The 26,278-nt window shown below is 39.4% G+C and overlaps 2 protein-coding genes across 3 annotated transcripts; both read right to left on the reverse strand.

The window, feature by feature from the left end:
• Window positions 1-269: 269 nt before the first annotated feature.
• Window positions 270-6,806, reverse strand: LOC116249662 (uncharacterized). Its single transcript, XM_031622850.2, has 5 exons — window positions 5,712-6,806; window positions 4,274-4,738; window positions 3,019-4,098; window positions 1,722-1,899; window positions 270-1,292 (listed from the first exon to the last, which is right to left on the reverse strand). Exons 1-5 carry the CDS (start codon window positions 6,777-6,779, stop codon window positions 319-321), a joined length of 3,765 nt encoding a protein of 1,254 aa, XP_031478710.1. The 5' UTR covers window positions 6,780-6,806; the 3' UTR covers window positions 270-318.
• An 8,985-nt stretch (window positions 6,807-15,791) lies between these two features.
• Window positions 15,792-18,187, reverse strand: LOC116249746 (cyclin-D5-2-like). Of its 2 annotated transcripts, none has more exons than XM_031622985.2 (5): window positions 17,549-18,187; window positions 17,327-17,413; window positions 16,940-17,228; window positions 16,686-16,816; window positions 15,792-16,579 (listed from the first exon to the last, which is right to left on the reverse strand). In XM_031622985.2, exons 1-5 carry the CDS (start codon window positions 17,804-17,806, stop codon window positions 16,394-16,396), a joined length of 951 nt encoding a protein of 316 aa, XP_031478845.1. In that variant the 5' UTR covers window positions 17,807-18,187; the 3' UTR covers window positions 15,792-16,393. The 2 variants fall into 2 exon arrangements, with proteins under 2 accessions (XP_031478845.1, XP_031478844.1); XM_031622984.2 differs by having other exon boundaries at window positions 16,940-17,231; window positions 17,549-18,186.
• Between the last annotated feature and the right edge of the window lie 8,091 nt (window positions 18,188-26,278).

A 26,278-nucleotide genomic window follows, 5' to 3' on the forward strand; every position in this document is an offset into this window, starting at 1 on the left:
CAAGCAAAATAGAGGACAAATTCTCCGACGATATACACACAGTTTCGTATTGACAAGAAAATTGTGTTACACATGACGGCTTGTGCAAGATACAATGACTTCAATCATGATTAGGGGCTGACTCGGCTGAGTAAAATTTAAGATATGATATATAAAACATTAAATGCTACAACACTTTGAGCATCAATGCTTAAGGCAATGGGGTTTGTAAGTTTTGGTCAGTTATACCAATTTTCCTTAAATTGCTTCAACGTGATGCACACAATCACTAACCACAAGACCAATTTTAACCGTAAACATATACGTACACGAGATCTTTCATAATATGCTAGACACACAGATGGACTCAAGACAAGCCTTTACCCTCTGTAGCTTTTGCTCTGCATTCAGACTAGGGCTTAAGTTCTCCAGCTCATTCTCTATTTGGTTGTATGATTTCTTTATGGAACTCAACATCAATCTGTGCTCTCCCCTGACCACATCTTCACAGTTGTCCAATTTTACACATAAGAAATATATATATCCCAGTGCCAAGCCATATTCCTTCCTATCCAGGACTGTTCTTAAGCTAGACATAATGATGATAATAAATGCCTCCAACACTTTTGCATCCCCTTTCTTTAAGAGAACAACCAACAAAGAAATTAGCTTCTTAAATGTGCATGCACCCTCTGAACCAGCAATGTCCACTCTGTGTAAGGCATCCTCATCGTGTTCACCTTCAAAATGTTCCTTCAGCTCAAGCTTCGCAACAACCTCAAGCCATACACGAAAATCTTGGCTGCCATTTGGAACCATGTTCGGGACTTTTTCATTTTGCACTTCAGCCAACTCATAATACTCTGAGACCAATGCCAGGACAAGATCTGGCAACCATCCTTTGATTAGATTGACCAGCTGTGCAGCATAGCTTGAACTTAGTTTTACCTCGGTTGTTGCAATAAGATCTAGCAGTTCGCCAGCAACAGATGATGCCTTCGGTAGAACCAGGTTACTGGAATTCAAGAGTAGCAGATTGAGCAACTTGGCAGCATAGGTGAAAGAGGACCTGATATAAAGGAGTACCTCCTTCCGATAGTCATCCTTGAATTGTTTGTTCAGGCCAGAATGCCTCCGAAGCAATGAATTTAGGAAGTGAAGATATGCTGACACAAACTGCAAGCACTTCTCATGGACATTGAAGACAAGGTTCAAGGCAGTCGCATCCACAATGAACCTGATAATTGCAGTACCCAACTTGGCTATGTTTGATAAAGATCTATCCTTGGAGAGAACTGGATCTGTTCCAGCACCTGAGAAAAGAAGCAGAGTTTCATTACGGTGTTGCATTAGCAATTATTTACTTTTCACTTTATTATAGAAAAATGGTTTCTTGTCTGTTTTTCTTTCTAATTACTAATGCAGTTTTCACTTTTCACATTTCGAGACTTTTGCTTGCACTGTTTAAATTTATATTTTACATTTTTCATCTCAGGGGCAAAAAGGTCTCAGATAGCACAAGCTCTGTTTCCAAAATTTGAATCAGAGAGCTTCACAATTAAATGTGTGACATTAATTGACATATCTTTGATTGAGTCCTTCAGAAACTCTAGCTTGACTATGAAGGAAGCTTCTTAGCTTTTAAGGAAATAATCAAATTCTTACTTGGAGGTTATTATATGGTAATCACTGCATGCTCAAATTTGGTAAATTAACTCAGAAAAGTTACACAAAGGAGTTACCTTCCTCTAAATTTGATACATCAGCTAATGGCTTTCTTTTCCTTATTTTGCAGGATAGTTTGCCTCGTTTCTTCTTCTTTCTGCCGCTAGGACATGAACTGCCAGAATCCTGCCAGTCCACGAAGGCCTTCTCCAAGCATGCAAGCAAATGACTTAGTGCATGACTTATCCTCGCTCCCTGATAAATGCAAACCAAATCAGATCAGAAGCAACTGGAAAATAGAGCTGAAAAATAAGAAAGTTACTTTTATTTTCGACTAAATTGTTGAAGAAATTAACATAGCTCATTTGGGTAGTTTAGACTTTAGAATTTTCTTTACCTAGAATGTGAATTACTGCATTAAAGAAACAAAGAAATGAAATTGGAATCCCTAATTGGCAATGAGAAAGAGATATTTCTTTGAAGTGAAAAGGAGGAGAAACCATGAGAATTATGCCTAGTGCCTTGAGGCAGGCTACCTTACTTTGTGTGGCTGAACACTATAAGCCGGACTGGTGTGCTTTAATACCTTGCCAAAGATATGCTTTTATGGGACAACTAAGAGTCAACTTCCCACCAAAACGAAGTTAACACAAGGTTGAAATTGAAATAGGTCAACATCTCATCCTTGCAACAAAGAGGTTGACTGGCCTGATTAGATCATATGCTAAATTTTTAAGGAAACATGTGGAAATAATTATAACTGAATGAGTCATGTACATATTTTACACCTTTTTTTTAATGCATTAGTCATCTAACGCAACGCTTAGGTTTAGTCCAGACCATAGTCACAAATATCACCAATATTTAAAATTTTAAATACATTGAAATTTGAAAATATTATCCTTGAAACCAGCCGACAATATTGGCATGATATTATCCAATTTTTAAAACAGTGTCAGAAGCAAAAACTCAATGACTTTTCCTGAGAGTTTCAACATAGTTTCTTTTCATATTTTAAGCATGTGGATTTTTCTTTTCATTTCTTTTATTCTTTCGAAAGGCCTTTTACTTGCTTCTTGTCATTTTTGCAATAAAAATTTACTAAATAGTATATTATCCCACTAATCTATTATATTTAATATTTTCCAAATTCAGAACTTCTAAAGATTTTCCAATAAATGTTATCTCATTAATTTTTATCAGATTGTTGGGAAGTCTCTACAACAATCTTTGTGACTGTATGTCAGATACTGCAGTGGTTAAACGAAAGTCACCTGATTTCAGACAGCATAAGATACCAAGCCTATCCCTATCAGCTAATAATAGAAGTTAGGACATGTATACATGAAAGAGCAAAGCAGGCATATTAGATACCTCTCCCAAGGATGTCAATGTTGAGTCAGAATCACAATCTTCATTTTTGTTATGTTTGTGGGTACCGGTTGTGTTCTTGTCTTCAAGAGCCATGTGCAAAGTCAGAGCCATGTATGCCTCAACACATGATATCTCCAACAGCTTAGAATGAAGGTACCTCTCAATAGCCACTTGAGAAATAATTTTCAGAACAGAGCATGCTAAATCAAGCAGAGGAGAAACAAGTATTGCTACTCGGGTATGCTTAGAAGCAAGCAGATCCTTTATCTGCCAAGCTGCAGATGATGCAAGAACAGGTACTTCAGCAATTTGGTGGGATTTTGATGGTGGCCTCACTTTAACTGAATTCCAATTGAATGGAACTTTTCTGGACAATTTTACTTTCTTTCCCTTTGTATGAGTTGCGTAGCTTTTTGTGGTATTAAGATCAGAATTGAAAAGGTTCTCTGGAACCAATTGTTGCAGCTGATCCACCAGAGCCCCAAACATTTCATCAAACAATCCACATGAAAAAATCAACTGATGGGCAACCCGTACTTCATCTTGCCTCTCCGAGTTTTCAGACACATCAGCAACCTCCATCACTAGAGAGACACAATATTTAAGAGCTTCAACTACATCAGGTGGAGAAAAAAGAGTGGCGATATTTAAAACAGATGTACGAGCACGTGGAGTGACTGCAGCCTTGAGAAAGTCCTTAAACTTTCTGCCCAGAAACACTTTGTGAATGGCTTTCTTAAGAGATGGGTCACCTGATAGACTTATGCAGATCTTGGAAGCAGCAATGATTAAACATTCTCGATCACCAGAATCAGTAGCCTCGGATGACAGCGCAGAAGCACAGAAAAACCTAACAAGTTCCAGAAGGGACTCGGAACATAACCCTTGTGAGAAAGCATACTCACAAAATTTTTCCCCAGAACAAGGAGACCTTTTAATAAGTTCCAAACACTTAGCACATGCCTCTTCTGTAGGAACTTGTAAAGGGAAGTAAGATGGAATTAGCAACCTTGTAATCTTTTCAGCAACAAGGGCATGATCATTAGCAAGATGATGAAACAGCATCTCCACACCGATCACCTAGAGTAAAGATTAATTGCTATTTAGGAAACAAATATACAAAGTATCTTGGAGTAAATTCAAGACCATTTTTATTAGAAAAATCATATTATTCATATGGCGATTCAGCTACAAATCAAGAAGTTTCACAAGTAGGAGATCTTAAAATTTTGTTGCTAGAAAAAGAAACGCTCACCTTGCAAAATTGAATAGAGCTAGCGTCTCGTATAGCCAATAGAAGATCGCATGCAGCCACTCTTACAGAAAGAACAGGATCCTGCAATGCATGACCTAATTTCGGAAGTAGTACTTTTAAAACTTCGTGACTCTGTGCATTAGTAAGCAGGTACAAAATCCCATTCAATACTGAAAGCCTCACATTACTGCATACATCATGTGACAAGTCGTCAAACAGTTTTGTTAACATCTTTGTAGTTATTGAGGGGGGTATAATTTCCCAATATAGACATAACACACGACAAACACCCTCAACAGCGGAAGCTCTCACATCAGGGCAGTCATCAAAAAGCAATTTTTCCATCAAAAAGAATTGCCTGTTCAGTAAATTATCTTTGACTTCTTTAGTAGCGTCTGGATCTTCAAGAGGAAACAACTCCACAAGCAAAATAAGTGCATTTTGACGAACATTTGAGTTTGCAGCCTGAAAAGTAAGAATGAAAAGTTATTCTTCTTGCACAACAGAAATGAAATTTACGATTCTCAATGAACCAATTCCTATTAACAGGAGAACAAGCAAAACTGCACAACTGCTTGGATAAAATTGCATTTACAGCACGCCCTAAGAGGCTAGCTATTAGCCGTAAGAGAGAAACGAAACAAAGTTATTTCCAATCAGTGGTATGCATGTGTGCTTGGGGTGGCCATCTATAGAGAAACAACCAACTGCATTGCTTGTATTGGTGGATATGGGATATAAATCACACAATTCATTGGTCGGATGTTCTACCAAGATAGTAGCTATAATGCAACAAAATTACCATGTTTTCCTAATATTTACTGCAACTGAGAGAAAAAGAAAAGGATAAACCAAAACAACTAAACGAAGCGAGCAATCGTATGTTCCATAATCACAGCCGCCAGCTACCAAAGAAAATACGCGTCCACCAAAATTTTGCCTTCTTGTTTAACACCGTATACATCAACCGCAATTAATTATATCAAGAGAATAGCTCCTCTGAAGAAGCAAATCCATCATGGCTCACAGTGCATGGAAACTCAAACAGATACCTATTTTAATAACTGGTTAATGCAATAAGCAGAAAAGCAATGTCGCAAATGTGACCATGAATCCTAGACGAGTATCAAAACCAATTCCATGAAATCAAGTACCTACCTGCCTAAAGGAAGATGAGAACCTTCGCAATCAAATAGAAAGCTGCTTCTGCTTATTTATCAAAATAACGTTCCACGAATTATGTACTGGCTGAAATGGAACCTCTGAACAAATTATTGCACTTTGATCTGTGCAGAAGGGTCTCAGACAGCCGAGCCCCCAGTTCCCTCTATAACGCATCCACTCACAGACACGCGTGCATGTGTGCGCAGACATACCCATCAAATGCAAAAACGAAGATAGAAATGACTGGAGTGGTCGAAAATATACATAAACCTACCTGAAGTGAACGAAACAATATGGGCTCCGACAGGCGAAAGAGAAGTTTCTCAACCCCAACCATCATTCTTTGGCTGATAAACCCTCCCAAAAGCCTCCTTATCGATGAGGCAAAAGTTTTAGAAGATGCATGGACAGCGGCCTCGATCAAAGCCTGAAGAAAACCATTCTCAACCTCATCCTTTGCCTGACCTTCCACGGCCTTCCACCCCCAAAATACCACCTCTGACAATGATTCGAGGACCGATTTCCGCCCAAATGGGATCTGCGAACGTATCATCGCCAAGACCTCCTTCACTAATTGTACGTTCAAACCAAACAAAAAGGACAAGAACTTCTTGCCCTCTTCAGTCCTTAGATAAATAGGTGTAATGACACACCTGAGAAGCAGAATCTTCAGATCCTCAATACTGTCGTCCAAAAAATCAAAGAGAGTAAAGGCGTCCCTGAGCAAGTACACCCGCCGCACTGCTGACTTCCTTCCGGCACACAAGGATGTCGCGAGAAGAAATGGAAGCGATTGGGAAATGAGAGTTTCCTTGCCAGGAAGCCCTAATTTCCACCATTCCTCACATAATGAAGCAATCGTGACCTGCAGGGCAGAATCAGACTCGAAGAGGACAAGATGATCGTGCAGGGCCTGAACGCAAGGCAATAGATCGTCCAGCGAGAAGATTCTATTTGGATGACTAACACAGAATCGGATTATTGAAGCACATATTTGCAAGCTGTGTAGAGGATTCTCGCTCTCCGAGTTGTTGCTGTAGGCCGACGTGCGGCTCCGCGAGCGACTCCGGGAGGATCGACGTAGCCGCTTTGCGGTCGGAGGAGAAGGGGTTGGGGGGTCCATATCGAGCGGCTGTTCTCCAGTTTCCTGCGAAGCATCGATGGACCGCTGGATGGCAGCAAAGAGAGCGGCGGGGAGAGAGGCCACGCAAGCAGAACTGGAAGTGAGGCTAAAGATTAGGGTCCTGAGGGTAGATTTCTCCGGCTTGGTATGGAGATTTACGGCGAGGGAGAGGAACTCCTCCGGCGAGCGGGAGATCGAACTACGGAGCTTCCGATCCATCAGACTCTCTCTCTCTCTCTCTCTCAGACTTTTGAGGGAAGATTGCGTTTCTGGCGCGCTCCTTGCCCGTTTGAATAGCCGGGTCAGGGAGTGACGAGGACCGGACTCTTAAACGGGTCGGACTCGATCTAGACGTGAATTGCCCATGCCTACTACGGCAACCAATAAAAAGTGTTTGATATATATCAGAACTTTGACTTCTTCAAACACACCTTAGTAAGTATGTGATTCAGTTCTTGCTTTAAAAAACTATGATGCAATCATGGATATTATTTTTAGATTCAGACTGACAATAAAATCTATCAAAAATTGAAAAGATCTAACAACAAGTAAAAATTGGAATATAAAAGCAAATTTGAATCTTAATTTATTAACCGATGACTTCAAAGATTTCTCTAGACCTTTTAAATAACTAATGAGATCAAACACAAGTGTCAATTGCTGCAAGAAGAACCGCCAGCTCCAAGAGTGTGTGTGTGCAGAGAGAGGGAGAGAGAGAGGGAGCAGTCCAAACTTCCGTTAAATGCAAGGTCGTTGAGCTAGGAGGCGAGGTCACCATGGTGGGAGTGGACGCGATCACAGAATCCTGCAGCTCTTGCTTATCGCCGGCGGTCATCAACGTCCAGTGCCTGCACCGGCGGTTCCAATCGACGTCTCCGACCATCACGGCCCCCATGGCGTCAAGGGTCAGCCTGTTTGCAATCGCTCGTCATTTTTTTCTCTTATTTTATTTTTTAAGGAGAAAAATAAGTGATTGGCATGATTCAGTGATAACTGATAAATGGGAAGATTTTAGGGGATTCTGTATGGAATCTAAAGGAGATCAATTCAGTTCGAATTAGCCAATGACACTATGGAGAATACAATGTTTTCTTACAAAACACCTTCATAACTTACTGCTGCTAGCTGCTGAACAAACGGATTTTCTAGATTGATTTCCTTCCCTTTCCTCTTCATTTGTATTGCATTGTATTGTTACAACTCCATTCAGTTTACTTGTTCTTTGCCAAAACATCGTTTTCTTTCTGGAGAGCCTGTCTTATTTGATATCCCTATACTTATCATTAATGGAACAAAAGGTTCGTGTTAAAATTCACAGTTCATCAAACTAAGAATTTTAAACCGAACTTAAGATCCACACTTGACGTCAGTATTTGACTCTTTTATAAAAGGCCTTTCTATAATCTTCAAGAACTAAAACCAAACTAAATTTCGGAGGTCAAATCACACTTCTTGACGATATATTTGATTATCTCCGACGGGGTTGCTGCAACCGGGGTGGTTGAGTGGGTTAGTAGGGGGCTAGTTGTGGGGGGTGCGGGGTGTGTGTTTGGGCGGGTTAGTAAGCCGTCATTTAATACTCCCAATACACCCAATTTTTGTACTGCAAAAAGAGAGACAAATATGCAAATTGAAGCACAATCAAGACGCCTTACCCCAGACACTGAAAGTGAGTCTATACCCTATGGAGATGGAAGGAAAGGTGGAGGTCTCCGCCTTCTTGTTAGGTACGAGGGTGAAATACTTTTCCTGTTCACCCAACTCTGACTTTAAATTTATGGATTTGATGTCGCATGTTTTTGTCGATACAATAAAAATTCTTGAGTTCCTAAAACTTAAAAAAAAAAAAAAATCTTCAGTCAATGCAAGTTGGTTTTTCTCAGCTCTTAATCTACAAATGGTGCTACGAATTTTGAGGAAATTTCTTGAAACTACCAGCTTCAGTAGCCAAATGTAAGAATGTATTCGTGAACCTCATATAAGGAGTGAAAATTTTTTTAGGCTTCACCAGCAGCATATTCCAAACCTTCACATGGTGATGGCAGTTTTTACCTGCCGACCTGTGGAAACTTGGTAGTCTTCACAAGGCTGGTGTTTTGGACCAGACTCCGGGGACTAGACAACGGTTTAAATGAATGAGTGAAAATTTTGGACCAATCTATAACTGGGCAAGCGGCGATCTCTTATTGGTTTATGACCTACCCTTATGACTTGCAACTGCATGATTTTGGTGAAAATAGAACTGTTTGGGTTTGAATCGGATATCCAACTTAATCCAAATTGAAATAGTCAAATTTGGTAAAGAAAATGCCAAATTCTGACTAATAAAAACTGAAGTTTAGTCTAGCTTAAGTTTATCTCCGTCTTAGTCTTTCCATCTCAATTTCTTTTAAACTTTTGCTTTTGAGTAAACATCCTTTAGCATAAAATCCGTAAAGTCATTCTCTTATGCTTTCAAGATTTTTACTTTTTTTAGGACATGGGTAGACCTATTACTACACATCCTTCATCACACTTGTCATCATTTGCAATCCAGAATAATAAATAACACATTGGAACGTGACAACAATCACGATATTTAAACCTTGAACCATTTAAGTGGGAGATGCATGTTTGCCCAATTGCTCTATGACCCTTGAAGTAAATCTTAGAAACACATTAACAACCAACACCTTACATCGAAATTCAATCAGCATAGTCGTTGACCTCTATCGATTTTTGGATACTTGATCCATTTATGCCTGATATAGTTGGACAAGGCCAGATCCACTAAACTGGATTACATTTATAGCAACTGCATCACATTATGGTCATGTATCAGACCAAAAATCAACACATTGAAAGCCCTTTCGAGTACAACAATTCTACCAAAAGTTCTCCAAATCTAGGGTTAGTTTCAACAACCAAGGTTTTGGACCCGGCGTCCAACCTATCGATTAATTAACCTACATGACTTTCTCAGCTTACAAATCTACAAACCATAAGAGCTAGATAATGGACCATTTAACTAAGTCTAGTATGTGTCATTAATTTACTCATGAATATATATACGAGTGAGTGAATGATGACTTTGGTTGTTCAGAGTCACCTAACCATCTAATCAGGGCCATCCATCTAATTGAGAGAAGAACAATGAGAAAAAAGTGTAAACTCATATTAATTGACAAAAATGTTCATCACAACGGTCTTGATTAGATGGCTTGGTGATTCTGAAATACTAGAGTTACCTTCAAGGGGGGTTTGAGTTAAGACATTCCAGTTGTCAAGCTTACAGAAGGTAGATCTCCTAGCCTAAATCTATAGGAATCTACCTAACCTGAGTTGGTCGCAATGCAGTAAATACAAAAATGAGGTTTATGAACTTAGATCATACCACTAAATACTCCAATATCTTCACTAACTGTGAGGATCGCTCTTTTAAGGGGCCTTACCATTTGCAGAGACACATACTTTTGATTCAACTTCCTGGCAAAGTTACCTTGACTCATCATCTAGACACTTTATGTACGATTCTTAAGTATTACTTCTCTTTCTGCTTTTAACGATCAGGAAACCTGCAAAGAGCATGACATTAAGAGGCCTATCCCTTGAATTTCAAACTCTAAACGCGCTCTGCTGATGGCAATACCATGCAAATCAAAGCTCAGAGTGCATACAAACATGGCTGGAATTCGACCTAGGGTTAGGGTTTTCATCTTAGTGCCGTTGGCATCTCCTCTCTTAATTTGTCATCTGATCTCCACCTGTGATGGCCGTATTGGCACTTTGCACACCGGTTCGGCGAATTAGAGTTTGAAAAGTAGTTCAGCAGCAAAGCGGGGCCGATCCACGTTGCATCCAAGGGCTGGGCAGAACTGAACTCAGCCCACAACAGGTCAGGGCCCAAGCTGCCTCCAAAGAGTACCTGACATGGCCAGGTAAGCACAGTAATACCGAATAAGTAGATCCAGATGAGCTTCTCTTTGGGGCGGACATGGGTTCTGGACATGACAAATTGACAGCTCCTAATTTGTCTCTTCCAAGGAGAAGGATACACATATTACATACGTTCATGTGCTGCCAAGAAGCGTAAAAGTTTTGCACATGAATTAGTTAAGGGAGTTGGGGTTTGGGCGCAGTGCCTTTGTTTGGCTCCTTCTATTTGACTCTTGGTCTTTGTAGTTCATGATTAACTGTACTTGTGATGGTAATGTTAGTGCCTTTTTTACCTTCTTTTGTTTGGTAGATCTATGGGAGCTTATTGAGCTAACAGGATGGCTCAGATCGAGCCCAGCCAAGGTTGCCCAAGTGGTCTATGTTTTCATATATCTAACTATTTGACATTTCCTTGTTTAAATATGGTAAAAAATACTTTGAAATATTTAACAAATAAAAATTAATGCTTAACATTTTAAGATCCATGTCAGTCAAAACGAATTGAGTTTGTGGCCGTCAATTCATATCAGCTCATATGGCTAATATAATTTTGGCAGGTTCTTGTGATTCATTACCACAAATACACAAAAGATCATCACAATCTATACAAACAAAGAAAGGTAGCAGCTGTGAATCTCCACTAATGCACCTTGCAAAGTCATTCTCTGTCTTGCTAGGTGGTCGAGCTTAAGACTTTCAAGTCGAAAGAGGTTAAGAGTTCAATACCAAAGTTCATGTCCTTGATGGTGCTACCTAACTCTGCTTGCAAAACATAAAAATCCTTGTTAAAGCAAACACCCTTTTGAGTTTATGATTATTAATAATAGGCACGTCCAGCCTTGTATTTTGAATCAAAAGTTAGGAAGAGATACCCTTAGAGGCCGAAGCTCTTCCCCTCTTTCCCTTGCTCTCTAGGTATAGGGCTGTTTTGAGATGAAAATGAACTTATGGTTACTCCCTTCAACAAAAAGATACTTGTGTCACCGTTTGCAGTCTAGAAGAAAAACGTCCGTGAAAATTGAACTGATGAGCAGGTCTTGACCGGCCACCAGCCCAACCAGCTATAGTCAGGGCTATGAATATTGTTACTTCACAAGTGATATCTTGAAGAGTACCAAACCAAGCATGCCTATCTTCACCTGAGGTCAAAATTTTGGTAGGTGTGGCTTGATTTGCTAGGTTTTCTTCCGAAGAGCAAGCCCTGCATTCGCAGTTGATTTCAATCAAACAAAAGGACCCGGTCCCAGATAGGTCGCTTTAGATATCCTTTATTTATATGTCTTTTACTTTCTCAATACATTTAATTCACTTTAATACATGACAGGTGCCCATAGTTGTTTCTAGTCAGATTGTACAAAGTACCTGTCTCCCACATTATCGTAAAATGTCAAAACTAAAACTTTAGTTAACAGTTACAAACTATACAACTAATAGATTGATAAGCTTCTGACGCAACATCTCGTTCTCTCTGGTGAAATTTCTCTTTCTATGTATTAGACTGAAAGGAAAAAAATCTTTAAATACTATGTTATCTTATATGTTATCTTATGCTGTATCAGTTTCAATATGCACAAAAGAGGTCAAAATCCTTCCCCTTTTCCCTTACCCTTATGGTTCTGGGTTTGGACCATGCTTCATGACTTAGATGGTAACTACACACTTGTTAAGTAGAATAGCGTGCACCCACTGATAGCATTTTAGAGGAGTACCACTTAAAAGAATCAAACTGACGACCGAACTTTCACCAATCTACACTAGCTGCATTTTACTCCTCATGACAAGAGAGAGGAGAGGGAGAAAAATGATGATATTTTACTATAGCTGGGGACGATGATAGTTATGATACGGTAAGCTTGTTGCTTAAGAGATGATATTCGTTTCGCAGCATGCATATAATAATATTCGTATGGTTGCCACTGTGAGTATGTCAGCAGATTAATTGTTATGAGCACATGGCCCGAATCCAATTCTGATTGATTGAACTTGGTGAATAAATATAGATCTGGTAAGTAACAGGGTTACGATTCGGTCATGGTGACAGCTACTTGCATGATGCATCCGGTTATCTGTAAGCACCTGATTTTAACACTATAGCAATTTTATCTCTATAAATCTGAATCCGGTGACCATTCCGATTGATTCAGCGTCTATTGGTAAACACAAAGCCGGACCCGATCCAGATATTGTATGATCTTTTTTCAGACTTTGCTATCTGGATTCAATCTTAAGAATTAGTTGGATCATATCCCATATGGAATCGGCTTCGGATACATTCGATCTGTCCCCAAATCCATTTCCAAGCTCCTTCGGCTCCATCCATACATTTGGGAAATGCTAAATGAAGTCCCGAAGAGTTTGAGAAACTCCAAATACCTCATTTCTGGTCTTGATGACCATGTCAGAACTGTGCTTAGGGTTCTTTCCATGAAAAGAAGAGACAGAGAAAGCAAGGCTTCAATTTGATATTTCACACTTGACCACATTTTGATCTTTCCAAGCACATTGACTGGTCCTATTGCTTTCTTAGGAAGGGCCTGTCACCAGACATGGTCAACCCAAGTTCCCAAAACTCTCAGATTGGTTAAAAGGGGATTCGCCCAGAAGTCAGGGGTGAAAAAGTATATCTACCATGATTATATTATTGTTGCTATATGAAAAAGCAGCACAACCAACATGGCAGTCACTATACTTAAATGTGGTGCAGACAATTTTTAATACATTTTATGAACACTAGATGTCTCATTAGTTGAAAGCTGCCATCTAATACTATGAGGGCGTTTGAATGCTTCTGATATGAGTTCAGGTTTGTTTAGGATCCGTGATTTTGAAGAGATATTGTAGATGTTTTGTTTGAAAGATGCATGGATCACATTCCACCATGAATCGCTAATCCATGGGTCTGACATCAGATAATCTCCTAGTGGGGATATTACATTTATGATTTAGGAATTTTGAGTGTTTCTCTTCACATCACTGTCAGTGTCGGCCAGCGTTCACCCCTTTCTACTAAAATTACAGAGAAATAATCCATCGTTAATAAGAGCTTTGATGATCTGCAGAAAATTGGTCCTCAGAAAACCTTGGAGAAGATGAGTGAGGCCATACGGAGATTGGAGAGACACAGTCAAGTTGAAGAAGATCGAGAACGTCATACTTAAGGCGCATTTCATCGGCATAGCCTGGTAAAGGTCTGCCTGTTTAATGGCAGAACAGTGGTTATCCCCAAAAATGCCATTGAAGGCCTAACATGCCACCACCGTCCAGTTCGGCCCATGGCGCACATTTATTTAGTATCTATAAGCAAGGACTATTGAGGAAAGACCAACAAAACTTCGCAGGAATCTCTGCAATTTTCTGTGAAACGATTAGCCTCTGATACTGGTATAGACAGCGTTGCACCACACCTTTTGAATTGTTTAGTCGAGTTTACAAGCATTTTCATGCATCATTAAGGAATGTTTCCTTAATTAATCATTCACCGTACCGTCGTGGAATGATGGAAAAATAATACTGTAAATATTGGAAGAAGCGTTTCATTGAATTATTTATTTCAATGAGGGGAAATAATTGCATTATTTATTAACTCTTGCGACCAACTTTTCAGTGAATAAAGGACCAGCTCATGGGTTGCTAACTCCGCCCTAAGCATTGGTTGTGACTTGTGAGCATATCGAAGGAATGTAAAACTGTAAAGGACTTTGCCCTGTTCGATGGTGCAGGCTTCAAACACCAGTCGCTTGACCAACGGTTGCTCATCCACCAGCCATGACTTAATGATGATGCTCCAAAGCATCTAAGTTCCAAGTATTAGGATATACGTTCCATTCTTTCCATAATCATCGATGGATTTTTGCTGTTGCTCTCATTGTCATTAGTGGCAAGGGAAAATTTTCTCAAAACTAGCAGAACATTAGCATGTCTTTGGTTTGCAGAAGCCCTCTGAGAAACTTCTCTTACAGAAAGCTACATCCTGCTTTGACTGATTGTCCATGGTCATAACAAAGCTGTTCTTTTGCGGGTTCATGGATTATAATTGAGATGCCATACAATCTTCCTTACTTAAAAGCGAAATGAATTGATCATTATCTTCCGAATTATTGATTTGGTAGATTTTGTTTTCATCCAGAAACCAGACAGATGTATGTATGCCTTTCCAATTTCTTAGCCGTTGAACTAAGGGAAACAGACAACGCTAATGGATTGATTGGAATGTAAATCTTCCCTTGTTTGCTATATTAAAAGGAAAAAAAACAACGAAACAACAAAATTGAGATAGGGGTGTCGATATGATGAGCAAACAACAAGTGCATTTGATTTGTCTGAAAAGAAGGGAAGAAAAGAAAAAGATCCAACTAATGGTTTGAGTGGGGACAGAAAACAAAGAGAAGAAACAGTAATTGGAAAATGGGAATTCTGATGGGTAGTTAGGTGTGTCAATTAAGGTAGGCGATTAAAATTGACATGAACGGCATAATACCAAGTAATTAAAGGTCCCCAACATCACATGAATAGCGAGTGACTGTGATCACATGAGAAGCGAGTGACCACAATCAAGTCATCAAAGGTTCATGATTTTTAGGTGAGAAAGGTAATGGCCAATTACTAGCAATTATGTTATACTAAATTTAAGCAAGACATGACTTAGCTTACATCATAAAAACAGAAATATTGGACACTAAGTTTCGCTTATCGCATGACGTGGAGAGAGTTTGCCCCATTTACACTGGCAAGTCAACATATTAGAGCTGCAAGGTCCTAGCTGATAGTTTAGGTTCATAAGAGAGGCATGCATCACTGTGTGCCCCAATTTGCTGGAGCACCCTGTTTAATTGCCAACCGGCCATGGGAACGAGAGGCTCAATGTGATCTTGGAACTAATTCAAGCTCTGCCAAGCTAAGTCCGCAAGTAATTCGGATGTTAAACCAAGCACGTTCAGGCTCCAAGCTTTTTGTTTACTAAGTTTGTAAACATAAGCTACGCCAAGAAGAATTTTACGTGAAAGAAAAACCCATGTACCTGTCTCTCTACAAAATGAAGGTAATAGGGGGTGACCCAATATACAGATCATCATTGTCTTCTTCACATGTGGTTCAGACCAAAATTGTAAGAATTAGTGTCCTACATTCCTCTCATATAATGCAGATGGCGTCCGCTCTAGGATCAAGGGTTTTTTTACCAAGCAACCGCTTGTGCAACATAGGTCCTGCTTATAAGAGAATCTTTCTGCGTTTGATCCAGTACCGTTGATCTTATCATGCCTCTTTTGACAAAAAGTTGTAATCTCCAAAAGCATGGAATATAATGGAACCACAGCATTCAAACAAATGCAATCACATTCACCTTTATATAAACTTTTTGGTGGTAAGGATGAAGCACAGAGCACAAAACCACAGAGGCCTCTCCCCCAACTTTAACCCTTTACAGACACAGGAAGCATCCCATGCAAAGCCAATAAAAGGTACAGCAGCAGTATGACAATAACAATAATTAGACTAATAGATTTAACAACCCCTATAGACTCCACTCCTTCCCTATCAAACTCCAGTGCAAGAAAGAAATACAATGAAAAATGAATGTTTAGTTAAAAGGTGACGATGAATGACCGACAGAACACTGAACCAGAAAAGAGCAGTACCAGCTGGACTATTCACAACAATGCAATGGCCACCTGGGCTCACCCCCTCTACCTTTGGGCGTCAGTCAGCTTTTCTCAACTCTTACCGCAGTTTTTTTCTCTTTTCCTCACGTTTTGCTGTCGCCCATCTCTTCTTATGGAGAGATTACTGGTTAAAGCCCCCAAACAGAACACAAAACATTTCGACATTGGAGAAGGATGCTACACTTATCATACAAATAATATGGTTGGAGAATCATTATGATAACAGGAGAAGAAACCAAAGCCCCTTTCGGTAACTAATTAGTCAGGTCTCTTCTCATCCGAGACGCAGGATCCATGGCTATAATCACCTGACAACAGCCTTCTCCTTTTTGCGCATGGGCTAGGATAGATCGATGACAAGTCTGGAGAAATTGCAAACGTGGGAGTTCTCCATGAGCCAATTTCAAGCCCTTGCATGATATTATAGCAGGAAAATACACCCTCCTGCCGGATGGACAAGAGAGAAGAACATGAACATCCATCAAATTTCTTTTCATTCTGATGAAACTGTGAGATGACAATAAGAAAAATCGGTGGTTTTTCAACTCACTGTCTCTGTGAAGCAAGCCGAGACTGACCCCATTTTTAGATCCATTGCTTTTCTACTAAATTTTTGACCTGATGAAGCTAAGACCGCAGCAGCAGCGATAGTAGACGGTCTATGTTCAGTCGTGTTCATTACTAGGGAAAAACGAAGAAAAACAAACAATTTCAGGAAAGATACTCAGAAGGGACAGAACTATAAATTAGATCATGAAATACGTATGTCTGATTAAGATGGAGGAATTGGGTTTGATGATTTACCTTCTACAATGCCCAAAATCAAGTCTATGGCTCTGCACATGGAGGTGTCGCGTTTTGATTTAATGCCAAACTTTGTGATAAAATAATTGAGATAACAAAATGGGGTAACCGAATACAGCCTCCACTCCAATGTATTCAAAACCAAGAGTTCCATTCTCTGAATGATATCACTGCTAAATCCGTAATCCACTCCTTGGAATTCAGGCAGTGGCGGGATCCTGCATTCTTCCATTTTGGCAGCCAGTGACAAACAAGCAATAGACAGCAATTGCATTGCCCAGCCATGCGCCTTCTGCACCCATAGCACCAAGCAAAATTGGTATTAAAAAAAAAAAAATCTACAAATTTTTAACTTAACCAAAGACCTCTACCCTTCTCTTTACTCACATCCATTGTTCTTCTGGAGAGAAATCTGTCCATATATGTCACAGAGAGATACGCTGTTTCCGACCCAAAATCAAAATAGTCCTTTCTCTGTTCAAGGCACAGAAGCCGCACACCGACATCACAAGACTGAAAAGCTGAATCAAAGGTACCAAGAAAAAACCAAAGCAAAAAATAAAGAGCGAACAACACGAAACTCAGGAAGCAGAGCAAGAAAAAACCCACTTTTTTAATCCATCTAATGGCCTCCAACCTCGCACATTTCATCCAGTTTTCATCATTAATCACCACGCAGTCCTGCGATTTAAGAAAAGTTCCCTCTTTCTCGACCATGAAACCTATGAACTCATCCTCCGTCTCAGAAAAATCTACACCTCTCAACAAGAAGGCAACAAACTCGTCGTCGCCATCGCAATCATTCAAGCACGATTCACTCTCCCCACAGAGGAGGATGGACAGTGAAACAGCATCCGAGTCCCCCATAACTATACCCAAGTGCCAATACCAACAACGCCGAACGGCCGACTTTTCCCCTTCCGGTGGAGGGGACGATGAGTTTAGGGGCAACAATCAATTGGGTACCCCGGGAATTACTGGTAACCAGAGAAGGGCAACTTCACCTCCCTGCCCAAGTCAGGCGCAGGAGCTCCATGTAAACCATGAGAGAGGCCCTGCAAGAGGGTGTGTGCCTGAACAGTTGGGCATTTCTGTCTCTATTTGTAGGGCGCAATGGCGCGGTCTGCGTGCATGCAGGGACTCTCTCAATTTGGCGAAGGGGATGTGAACTCTGGGGGCATCCCTACAGGCTACCGCGCTCAATGGTAGGGTACCGCACATGTGGGTTTATGTGCTCTGCACTGCTTGTCAAGCTGTGGGGCAGCCATTAAATGTGAGAATCAGCTTGAACTCTTTCCGGGTCCTTTACATCCAGATCCGTTGTATTATGTTTCTAGTTGATTCCACTCCTATTAAATCAGCTCTGTCTGTTCTACATGAACCTAGTGGCAGTTTCTAGATCGGTTTGGGCTCTGAATCATTAGTATATGACCGATTATTAATGTAAATACGTATGCGCTTGCTTTCGTGTCATTTTTCACTTGTTCAAGTTCACATTTCTTTCTAAGAGAAAATAGCAGAATGCATTTGCATTTCATCTTAGAATTCTCATTTTTTTGCTTCATGCCTCAAACATTGGTTGACAACCATGACCAAGAAGAAGCATGCTGACCCACATGGTGCAGCTACAAAGTCCTAAACCTATACCAACATGACCTAGCCCCTTGGTTTTCTGCCCTCAAAGTCTAGCAACCAACCCTTCTCTTAGGCCTAGGGAGTTTGGCATAGAGAGGGGCTTGTGTAAGCCAAATTTTGTTCCCATGCTCCATGAGGTCTGCACAGCCCATGAGCCGACCAGCCTAATGTTTTGGCCCTACCTACCTATTGCGGTGGACAAGTTTCAGTGCCCTTTAGAAGGGAAGCTTTGATGTAACAGTGGCAGCCGCGTTTGGATGTCGCACAAGATCCAGAAATTGGTATACAATTTTCTCATCTTTTGGAACAACTCATGAACAGTTCTATCCCCAAAGTTCCCTTTCTTTCTTTTCTTTTGGTTTTTTTTTTTTTTTTGCTGTAAAGAGATGTGCATAACGCTCAGATGCCACCAAGACTTGCAAAGAATGAGAGGTCCAGTAAGTTGTAGACTTAAATAGAGTACATGGATGCCTGTTTGGTGCTGAATCAGGGAGCATGGTACACAAAATCAGTGAAGTGTCTTGACTGGGAGGTTTCCTTGGTGAAGAGGCTATTCATTAATGGAAGCAGAGGTAGGGTACACTGGTATGGCTGTCAATGAGTCTGTCCATTCCACAACAATGTGAGCTGACCACCCTCTGCTTGGGCATGCTACAAAAGCGCTCCTCTTCAGGTCTGTGCTGGTTCCCCTTGCAACCATGGTTGCATCAATGGCCAGTAAATGAATGCTTTAGCCACAATAGTCAAGGTCAAGAAGGAGTAAACAAACATTTATTGGTTTCTTTTCTTAAAGGGGTTAAATACCACTATTACAGACTTGTGGCTCAGATCCCAATATGTGGGTCCTGAACTGGTGGGTTCATTTGGGTCTGGACCTTTGTGAAACAAACCAAGGGAAGTGTTTGTTTAGGTGTGGAGGATTTATGGGGTTTTGGACAGTCAAACCATATGGAGAGACTGGCAAGTTGTCTTCATTTGGGCCAACTCAACATCACTATTTACTGACGCATCAACTCAAAGCCACCCTTTTCACTATACCATCTCTCCTTGTTTTCTTTTTAGCCCCTTGCCTTCCATTGAATAATCCAAAGCATCAACTCACCCATTGTTATTTTTTTCTTTTCCTTTTTTGGTTTGTGTCTTTGGAGCCACAGTATAAAGTTTCACTTAGGATTCAAAATTTGGACCTAATTCTAGGAATGACCTTATGTATTTCTTTTTGACATAGAGGTAAACTTTTTTCAATACCTAGATATAATAAAAAATGGCAAAAATAAAATCATGAACAATAATGTTAAACATGAATTGAGCGGCCTCTGTCGGCTAGTTAAAATTCAATATTAGCTCGTTGATATATTTTATATTTGTGTCATTAAAAATTGTTGCAAAAGAAGCGTTCCATTGCTAGAGACTATGACTAAGAAATTGGTCGTCACAGATGCATCTTTCGCGACGGTTTTTGCAATCCAAAGTAGAAAAAATAACCATCTAACCACAGAGATAGCTGGATGATATAGATTTCGTAGATTTTTATCTTTTGAACTCTAATATTTGCAATTATACTCGTTTAATGAAGTAGTCAGTTGGTGTGATCATGATTGATATAAATATCTGTTCGCAATGCCGAGCAAGAAATTGGAAATGGATCCAAGCATCTGTATCGACGTGATTCGGATTCTTACTAAGCTATGTCCCTCACCTTGTCTACATTTGGATCTGGGCCTGGATAATGAGTTAAACAGATCCAGATCCGGTGCGGTGCAGGTCAACTCAGCGTCGCCGCTTTAATATAGCAACCATGGGAAGTTCTTTACGTTTAGTTTATGTTCCCCACAACATGCAACCCATCTGGAAAGAAGCAAAGGAAATTTTGAACCCATAACACTTTCTTTTCCTTAGTTTATTGGCATGAAGTCATGTAAAGAATCTATAAGTTATCAGACAGCAAGTTAGAAAGATAAGGCAAAGTATTTTTGATTAAATTAAAAGGTAAAGAAAGAAACTTTTGCTCTTTAAGGAAGACACCATCTTCATGGCACTAAAGTAGTTCATAAAGCTCTCTCTCTCTCTCTCTCTCTCTTTTGGGGAGTCAAAATTTTTGGTTTTTTAAGAGGATGACCCATATTTATGAGTATCTAACCAAGAAGTTTGATGTCTTTTAGCCCACAAGTCATTCTTATCCTGAAGGCTTCTTATAATGCTTCCATGATCCCATTTGCACAGCTTTATTCACAGGGATGTTGGCCCTTCCCCCTCCTTTTTTAGAGCATAAATTCATGTCGTACTCTTTAAGTTTATAACTCGTGCGATTGCCTAAAGAACTGAAATTATACAAGGTACACGTATGATGCCCCAAAAGCAGAATTGATAAAAAACTGCATTTAATTCGTCGCTATGGTTTTTCGGATTTTAACTTGTTATTAATTGAACCGCAATAAATAAAAATCCCAAAGAAAGTAGCTACTTTCTAAGGGTGAGTTTAGTCTGTTATAACAATAATATTTTGGTTTCTTACACCTACGTGTTTGTAGGAAAATGCTGGACGCGCATTTATGAAGCAATGGTCGTAAATTTGTTGAATGTTGTTTGAGTCGCCAGCAAGAGATGGTCCACCTGGCTGGGGAATTAGATTGTTAAACCTTCAAGTGGGACAAGAACAAGACTTCAATTGGTGTCACTTGGCATTACTCGGGAGAGATCTGCCTAACTCCAACTTTGCCTATATAAATATTTGCCTTTTCTGTTATATATATATATATATATTATATATGCTGACATCCTTGAGATCCACCCAACGACGACCATGAAATGCAATGCATCGAGTCTAATGCTATGAGAGAGCTAAGAATTTCATCTGATTAAATGTTGAAGAGAAAGAATTTTCAGGACAAAAAAGATTGACAAGATTGTAGAAGTGATGCTCTAGTTTTCCATGTAAAGGTGCCCACAAACTTATATACATGGTACCAATTGAAAGTCACATTAAAGTGAGTTCAAGTAATAAGAAATCTCTGTCAAACTTGGCCCACTGGCTCACGTGTTCCGCCACTGGTCAGAAGTGCAGTTAACGGACGTGCCCAAGAATCTATAAATCAACTGCTAGGGCATCATGGCTAAACCCCTTTTGTAAAGTGAGCAATTTGGCTTGCGATTCGAGTTCACGTACAAAGTACTCACAGTCCCAGTGGAAGGCCGCATGGCCAGCGTGAGTTTAAACTTTGTGATATTTTATGTGCTTTTAGAGTTAAAAAGTGGTACGAGCTTTGGTTCCTCATAAGCATGCATGCTCGGTATTATGAAATATTGCTGGTCAAGCATCCGTCCGTTAATGGCTTTTGGTGGTCCGTTTCACCAACTTCAAGTTCGTCGATCGACGTGCCAAGTATGTGCTTGTTTTTAGTCTTTTTTGGAACAAAAATGGGAGGCAGGCCTATGAGTTTTCACTCTCTTCCTCTGATTGTGGACGACCTTCAACTTGAAATTCTTTTTAAGTTTACCAAGTAGACATACTTTCCCACCAATGAGGGCACGGTGGTTGTTTTTTCCCGTCACCTTCATTGTAAGGATATCTGACACTTTGATAGTATAAATATCTCAATCCACCGTGTTTCAGTTTCAGTCTAAAAAAACAAAAAGAAACCAAGACAACTTATCATTTAACAACATCTTTTATAAGTCTTTCAAGATTCTTTACAAGTTTAAGTAGATACCTGATTATTCACTCCCCTAAATCACAGACACTCATGCATGTGGAAACCCATGTTCGAGTATTGAACCAACTCTACTAGCACTTTAATTATCTGATTGGCAAATCCCAACTTTCCCCATCAATTTCTGTTCAAGCTCGATGGCAACCGATAGCTTAACAATTTCCTTTGTAAGTCTCTCAAAGTCTTCATAATCTTACATACGAGACTAAACTTTCAAGATATTACACTTTACCATCAGGAAAGGCCGATTAGCTGTTTTTTCTCTTATCACATGGTGAGGAAGGTTTTTGTTTATGTGGTTCTAGCTTTTGGTGAGTCTTGCTAGATATCCCTTTACGTTCTTTTTGTAATGATCATATAGGATCTATTTTTTTGTTTTACACATTAAATTTTTTGTTGTTAATAAGGTTGGCAGCTTTTCATAGGTAGCATGTGACGAGTTGGGTGGTACCCAAACACCGACACATATTTATGAAATACCGCGTTTTGGTGTTCTATGAATCTACTACAATTTTCGAGAGACTAGTGTTCATGTTGCTAAATGATTAAATATAAAACTGGTAACTAGAATAATATTAAATCTACCATAGATCACCAATAAAATCATTATCACAGTTAAAAACAACTCCAATGAATCCGATTAGTTGATGTCTGATCATGCCGGAGTTGGTTCGCCTAGAGTCCGATCCAAGTTGATCCCCAGTGAGAATATTTGGGCTGTGTTCTCATGATTCTATGCTTTGAAAGCGCTCAAGCCATCAATGGGAAGCATCACGTTTCCAAGGAACACATTATTAACTCGAGAATATCTACCAAACCTTCGTGGGAATTGCTAAGCATCGTTGGTACGTGAACAGTGAGCAGTTTCATGAAATTCAATCTTTCTGACTGTTTGTGAACAATAACTTTGGATTTCGGGAACTTGGGTCGTGTTTCCACTCTATGCCAAACGTACCTTAGCTGTCAACTGAGCCAATCATACTTCTTTTTAGCTTCAAATGTTCTTCAAAGTACGCGTTCTGTTGCTGTTCATCTTAAATTAAGATAAACCAATTTCCCCGGGAAGAAAAAAAAAACAAGCGAAGCGGGAAGAAGAATCTGGGGAATGCAGGAAAACGACATCCTGCTAGATGAGAGGAGAAAATAAACAAAGGAATTCTTGATTACAAAGGAAGCAACACCCTGAACTCTGTAAAAATTTATAGTGTCGCTTCAATCATCTCCCTGCCATGCTATTCTGTTCAATTGACAAAAGCGTCAAAGTCAATGATCAACTCATTGCTTTAAATATTATAGATATATTTATCCATCCCATGAATGTGAAGTATTTAATAAAAATACTAATGATATGGATGTTATTATTAAAAAAAAAAAACATGAAAACCCAACATTAATAATGCATGACGAGGCATAATATAACTGATCAGGCAGGAGCTTGTGTAGGAGAAGACACATTGCCCGTTCGATTATTATTGGTAATATTCATTGGATTGTAGATGGAGAGATCATGACAATCTAGTTGACGGGTATACCATACTCTACTTAAGTGATACAGCACAAGATTTCAAGGGTAAGGAGAATAGAGGCTTCGATCGGTACTGTTTACAGAGCCGTGGGTTATTAACATCCTGCTAAAGAGTTTCATCAAATGAGAAGAAAAGAAAAGAACTAAAGACTTTCAATGGAGAAGAAAAGGAGGAACAAAAGAGATTCCTCCAGGCCTTTCAAATCTCTAGTTACCATGCTTAAAGCATGTCCAAAAGCAGGGAACTGGAGAAAGCTAGGTTTGGGTCTTTGTGGCTTCTTTGGAGAGGGCAACTCATCCAAGCCTTTTTTGTCTTATGAAATTGAAGGCACGCCATATTTTACTCCTTGGCTCCATCTGGATGGAAGGGAGCCCAAGAGGCTGATTCATTTCCTCAAAATCGGACGGCTACCCACATTGAATAATGCCGGGGGAGATAGGGCAAGGCATATGAATGTGTGGCCTAGTGGGGAATAGCCATGGTTTTGTCGCCCGAGCAGCAGAGCCAGAAATTTTTTTGCTGAAAGACACTAATATGTAGTAGCTCGATTTTAAACATTTCAAAAAGACTTAATCCCTCAAATGTATAATAAAATATCAAAATGTTACATAATTGTCCATACAAGTCCACATGTGGCTCCGCAACTCATCGCAACCATTTATTTTCTTATTTTTGGAGGACGTCAGGCTTATGGTTAGGGATAATGCAAGCATATAATTACTAGGTTGGTGTCTAAATTGAAGGACTAGTTGTTTAGTACAACTGAAAATGAAAAAACTTTCTTGCTAAATCTTGCTCGTTTGCAGCCCTATTCATCACATGATTGTCTCCAAAGAATTTGAGTCCCAATTATGGAATTTTGATTTTTCTGTCGGATTAAACTTATCATAAGTATATATGGACAGGGCTGGAGCCAAGAATTTTATAAAGAGATCAAATGGTATTTTAAAAATGTTTACAGAAACCAACTTATAAATCTTAAGAATGACAACAGACATTTTTCTTTTTCAAAATCTCATGGCACCTGCCACTGAAACCAGTTGTGAATATGCTGAAAAAACATTTTTTGAAAAAATCAAATGAAAAAAATATATATAAAAGGTAATTAAAAAATACAAAAAATCTTAAAGTACTTAAAAATTTACACATGGCGCATCTGCCATTAAATTGAATCGGTTTGCAACCGATTCGATGATTGATGCCGATTATAACAACAATGGTGGAGTAGCAATATGTGGTTGACCACTTTCTTAGGCTTTGCCGTCACGGTTAAGTAAAAAACCCTTGATCTGAACTGTTTATTTATTTTTTTCAAAAAGAAACCCTCTTTTTTTTATTTTTAATAGGCAAATGAGGATTAGGCAAGCCCTACGAAAATTATGTTAATAAATGTTGAGCATTGGGTATTGAACTGTTGACCTTTTTCTCGCCTTGAGTGCAACCACCTATTAAAAAATAAATAAAGCTCTTGTTGGAAAAAAAATATGTCCAGCAATTTGGAGGAATTATTTGGGGCTCACTATTTATATGTTCCCATAGCTTATCAAACGCGGAAATACTCCTAAAAAAGATTACCCTGAGTTTGTCAAGCCCTAAAACGTTGGAGCAAGTCCTGTCGAAGCATGGAGGTCTTTCCTTTTCCTTCGCGGCATTGATCCATGCCACTAGAGGCAGAGACAAATTTTTCATCAGGGAGCCGAATTAAAGTTTTGAAATTTTGATATGAACCGAAATATGTTTTGTCAAAATTTTTATATAGTAAAATTTTCTAAAATTTCATGTAAATTAAATTTTTTTTTTAAGGGGGCAAGGGTCTATGTGGACTTCCCTTGGCTCCACTCCTGGATGCCACCAAATTGATAATGTTGCAATTCAAAACTGGGTTTGAGGTTAAGTATAATGGATTCTAGTACACCTCTGAGTAGTTTGAAGTATAACTCCAAAAAAAACTACAAACTAAGACAATCAATCACTTAAAAATCATTTTCAATATTCGATATATAACTAAACTTTTGAGGTATTACAAATAAACTCACTCAAGAGTAGCCTCATTTCATCCATCAAGATCTGGACTTGTCCACCCATTTGAACAAGAAAAGCTACTTTTTAAAACTGGGCTTGGGCATCATCGACGGATAGGCAGTTCCAATATTTAATACTCAGTCAAATTAGATCTGCACTTACGGTGCTAACTACGAAGTGCATGTGCCATTTTGTGGAGAACTTTTCCCAAGCAAAGTTTGAGAGAGAGGTCCAGAGGATCCTATGTCGTGACACGAACGAACTAGAAGGCAACATATCCCATAGCAATTTGTTGAAAAGGAAGTGAGAGACAAAAAGAAGAACTGGGATTTCCTGTTCTTGATGAAAGAAGAAGAAGCACGGTGGCCTTTTTTCTTCCTCCTTTGCTTTTCACTCCTGAAAAAGTCACCCACACAAGCACACACAAAGAGACGACGTTGGGAAGA

This window comes from Nymphaea colorata, chromosome 3 (assembly GCF_008831285.2).
Source record: "Nymphaea colorata isolate Beijing-Zhang1983 chromosome 3, ASM883128v2, whole genome shotgun sequence".
NCBI lineage: Eukaryota > Viridiplantae > Streptophyta > Magnoliopsida > Nymphaeales > Nymphaeaceae > Nymphaea > Nymphaea colorata.

What these genes read in the sequence shown, in the direction of transcription:
- LOC116249662 (XM_031622850.2), bottom strand. Translation starts at nt 6,779, where the DNA reads ATGGATCGGAAGCTCCGTAGTTCGATCTCCCGCTCGCCGGAGGAGTTC. An exon ending in CATTGACATCCTTGGGAGAG is followed by an intron (nt 1,900 to 3,018) that starts GTATCTAATATG and finishes TGCATTTATCAG; the next exon opens with GGAGCGAGGATAAGTCATGC. An exon ending in TGTATCAAATTTAGAGGAAG is followed by an intron (nt 1,293 to 1,721) that starts GTAACTCCTTTG and finishes TTCTTTTCTCAG; the next exon opens with GTGCTGGAACAGATCCAGTT.
- LOC116249746 (XM_031622984.2), bottom strand. Translation starts at nt 17,806, where the DNA reads ATGGGGGACTCGGATGCTGTTTCACTGTCCATCCTCCTCTGTGGGGAG. An exon ending in GATTTTGGGCATTGTAGAAG is followed by an intron (nt 16,817 to 16,939) that starts GTAAATCATCAA and finishes GTTTTTCCCTAG; the next exon opens with TAATGAACACGACTGAACAT. An exon ending in CGGCTTGCTTCACAGAGACA is followed by an intron (nt 16,580 to 16,685) that starts GTGAGTTGAAAA and finishes TCCATCCGGCAG; the next exon opens with GAGGGTGTATTTTCCTGCTA.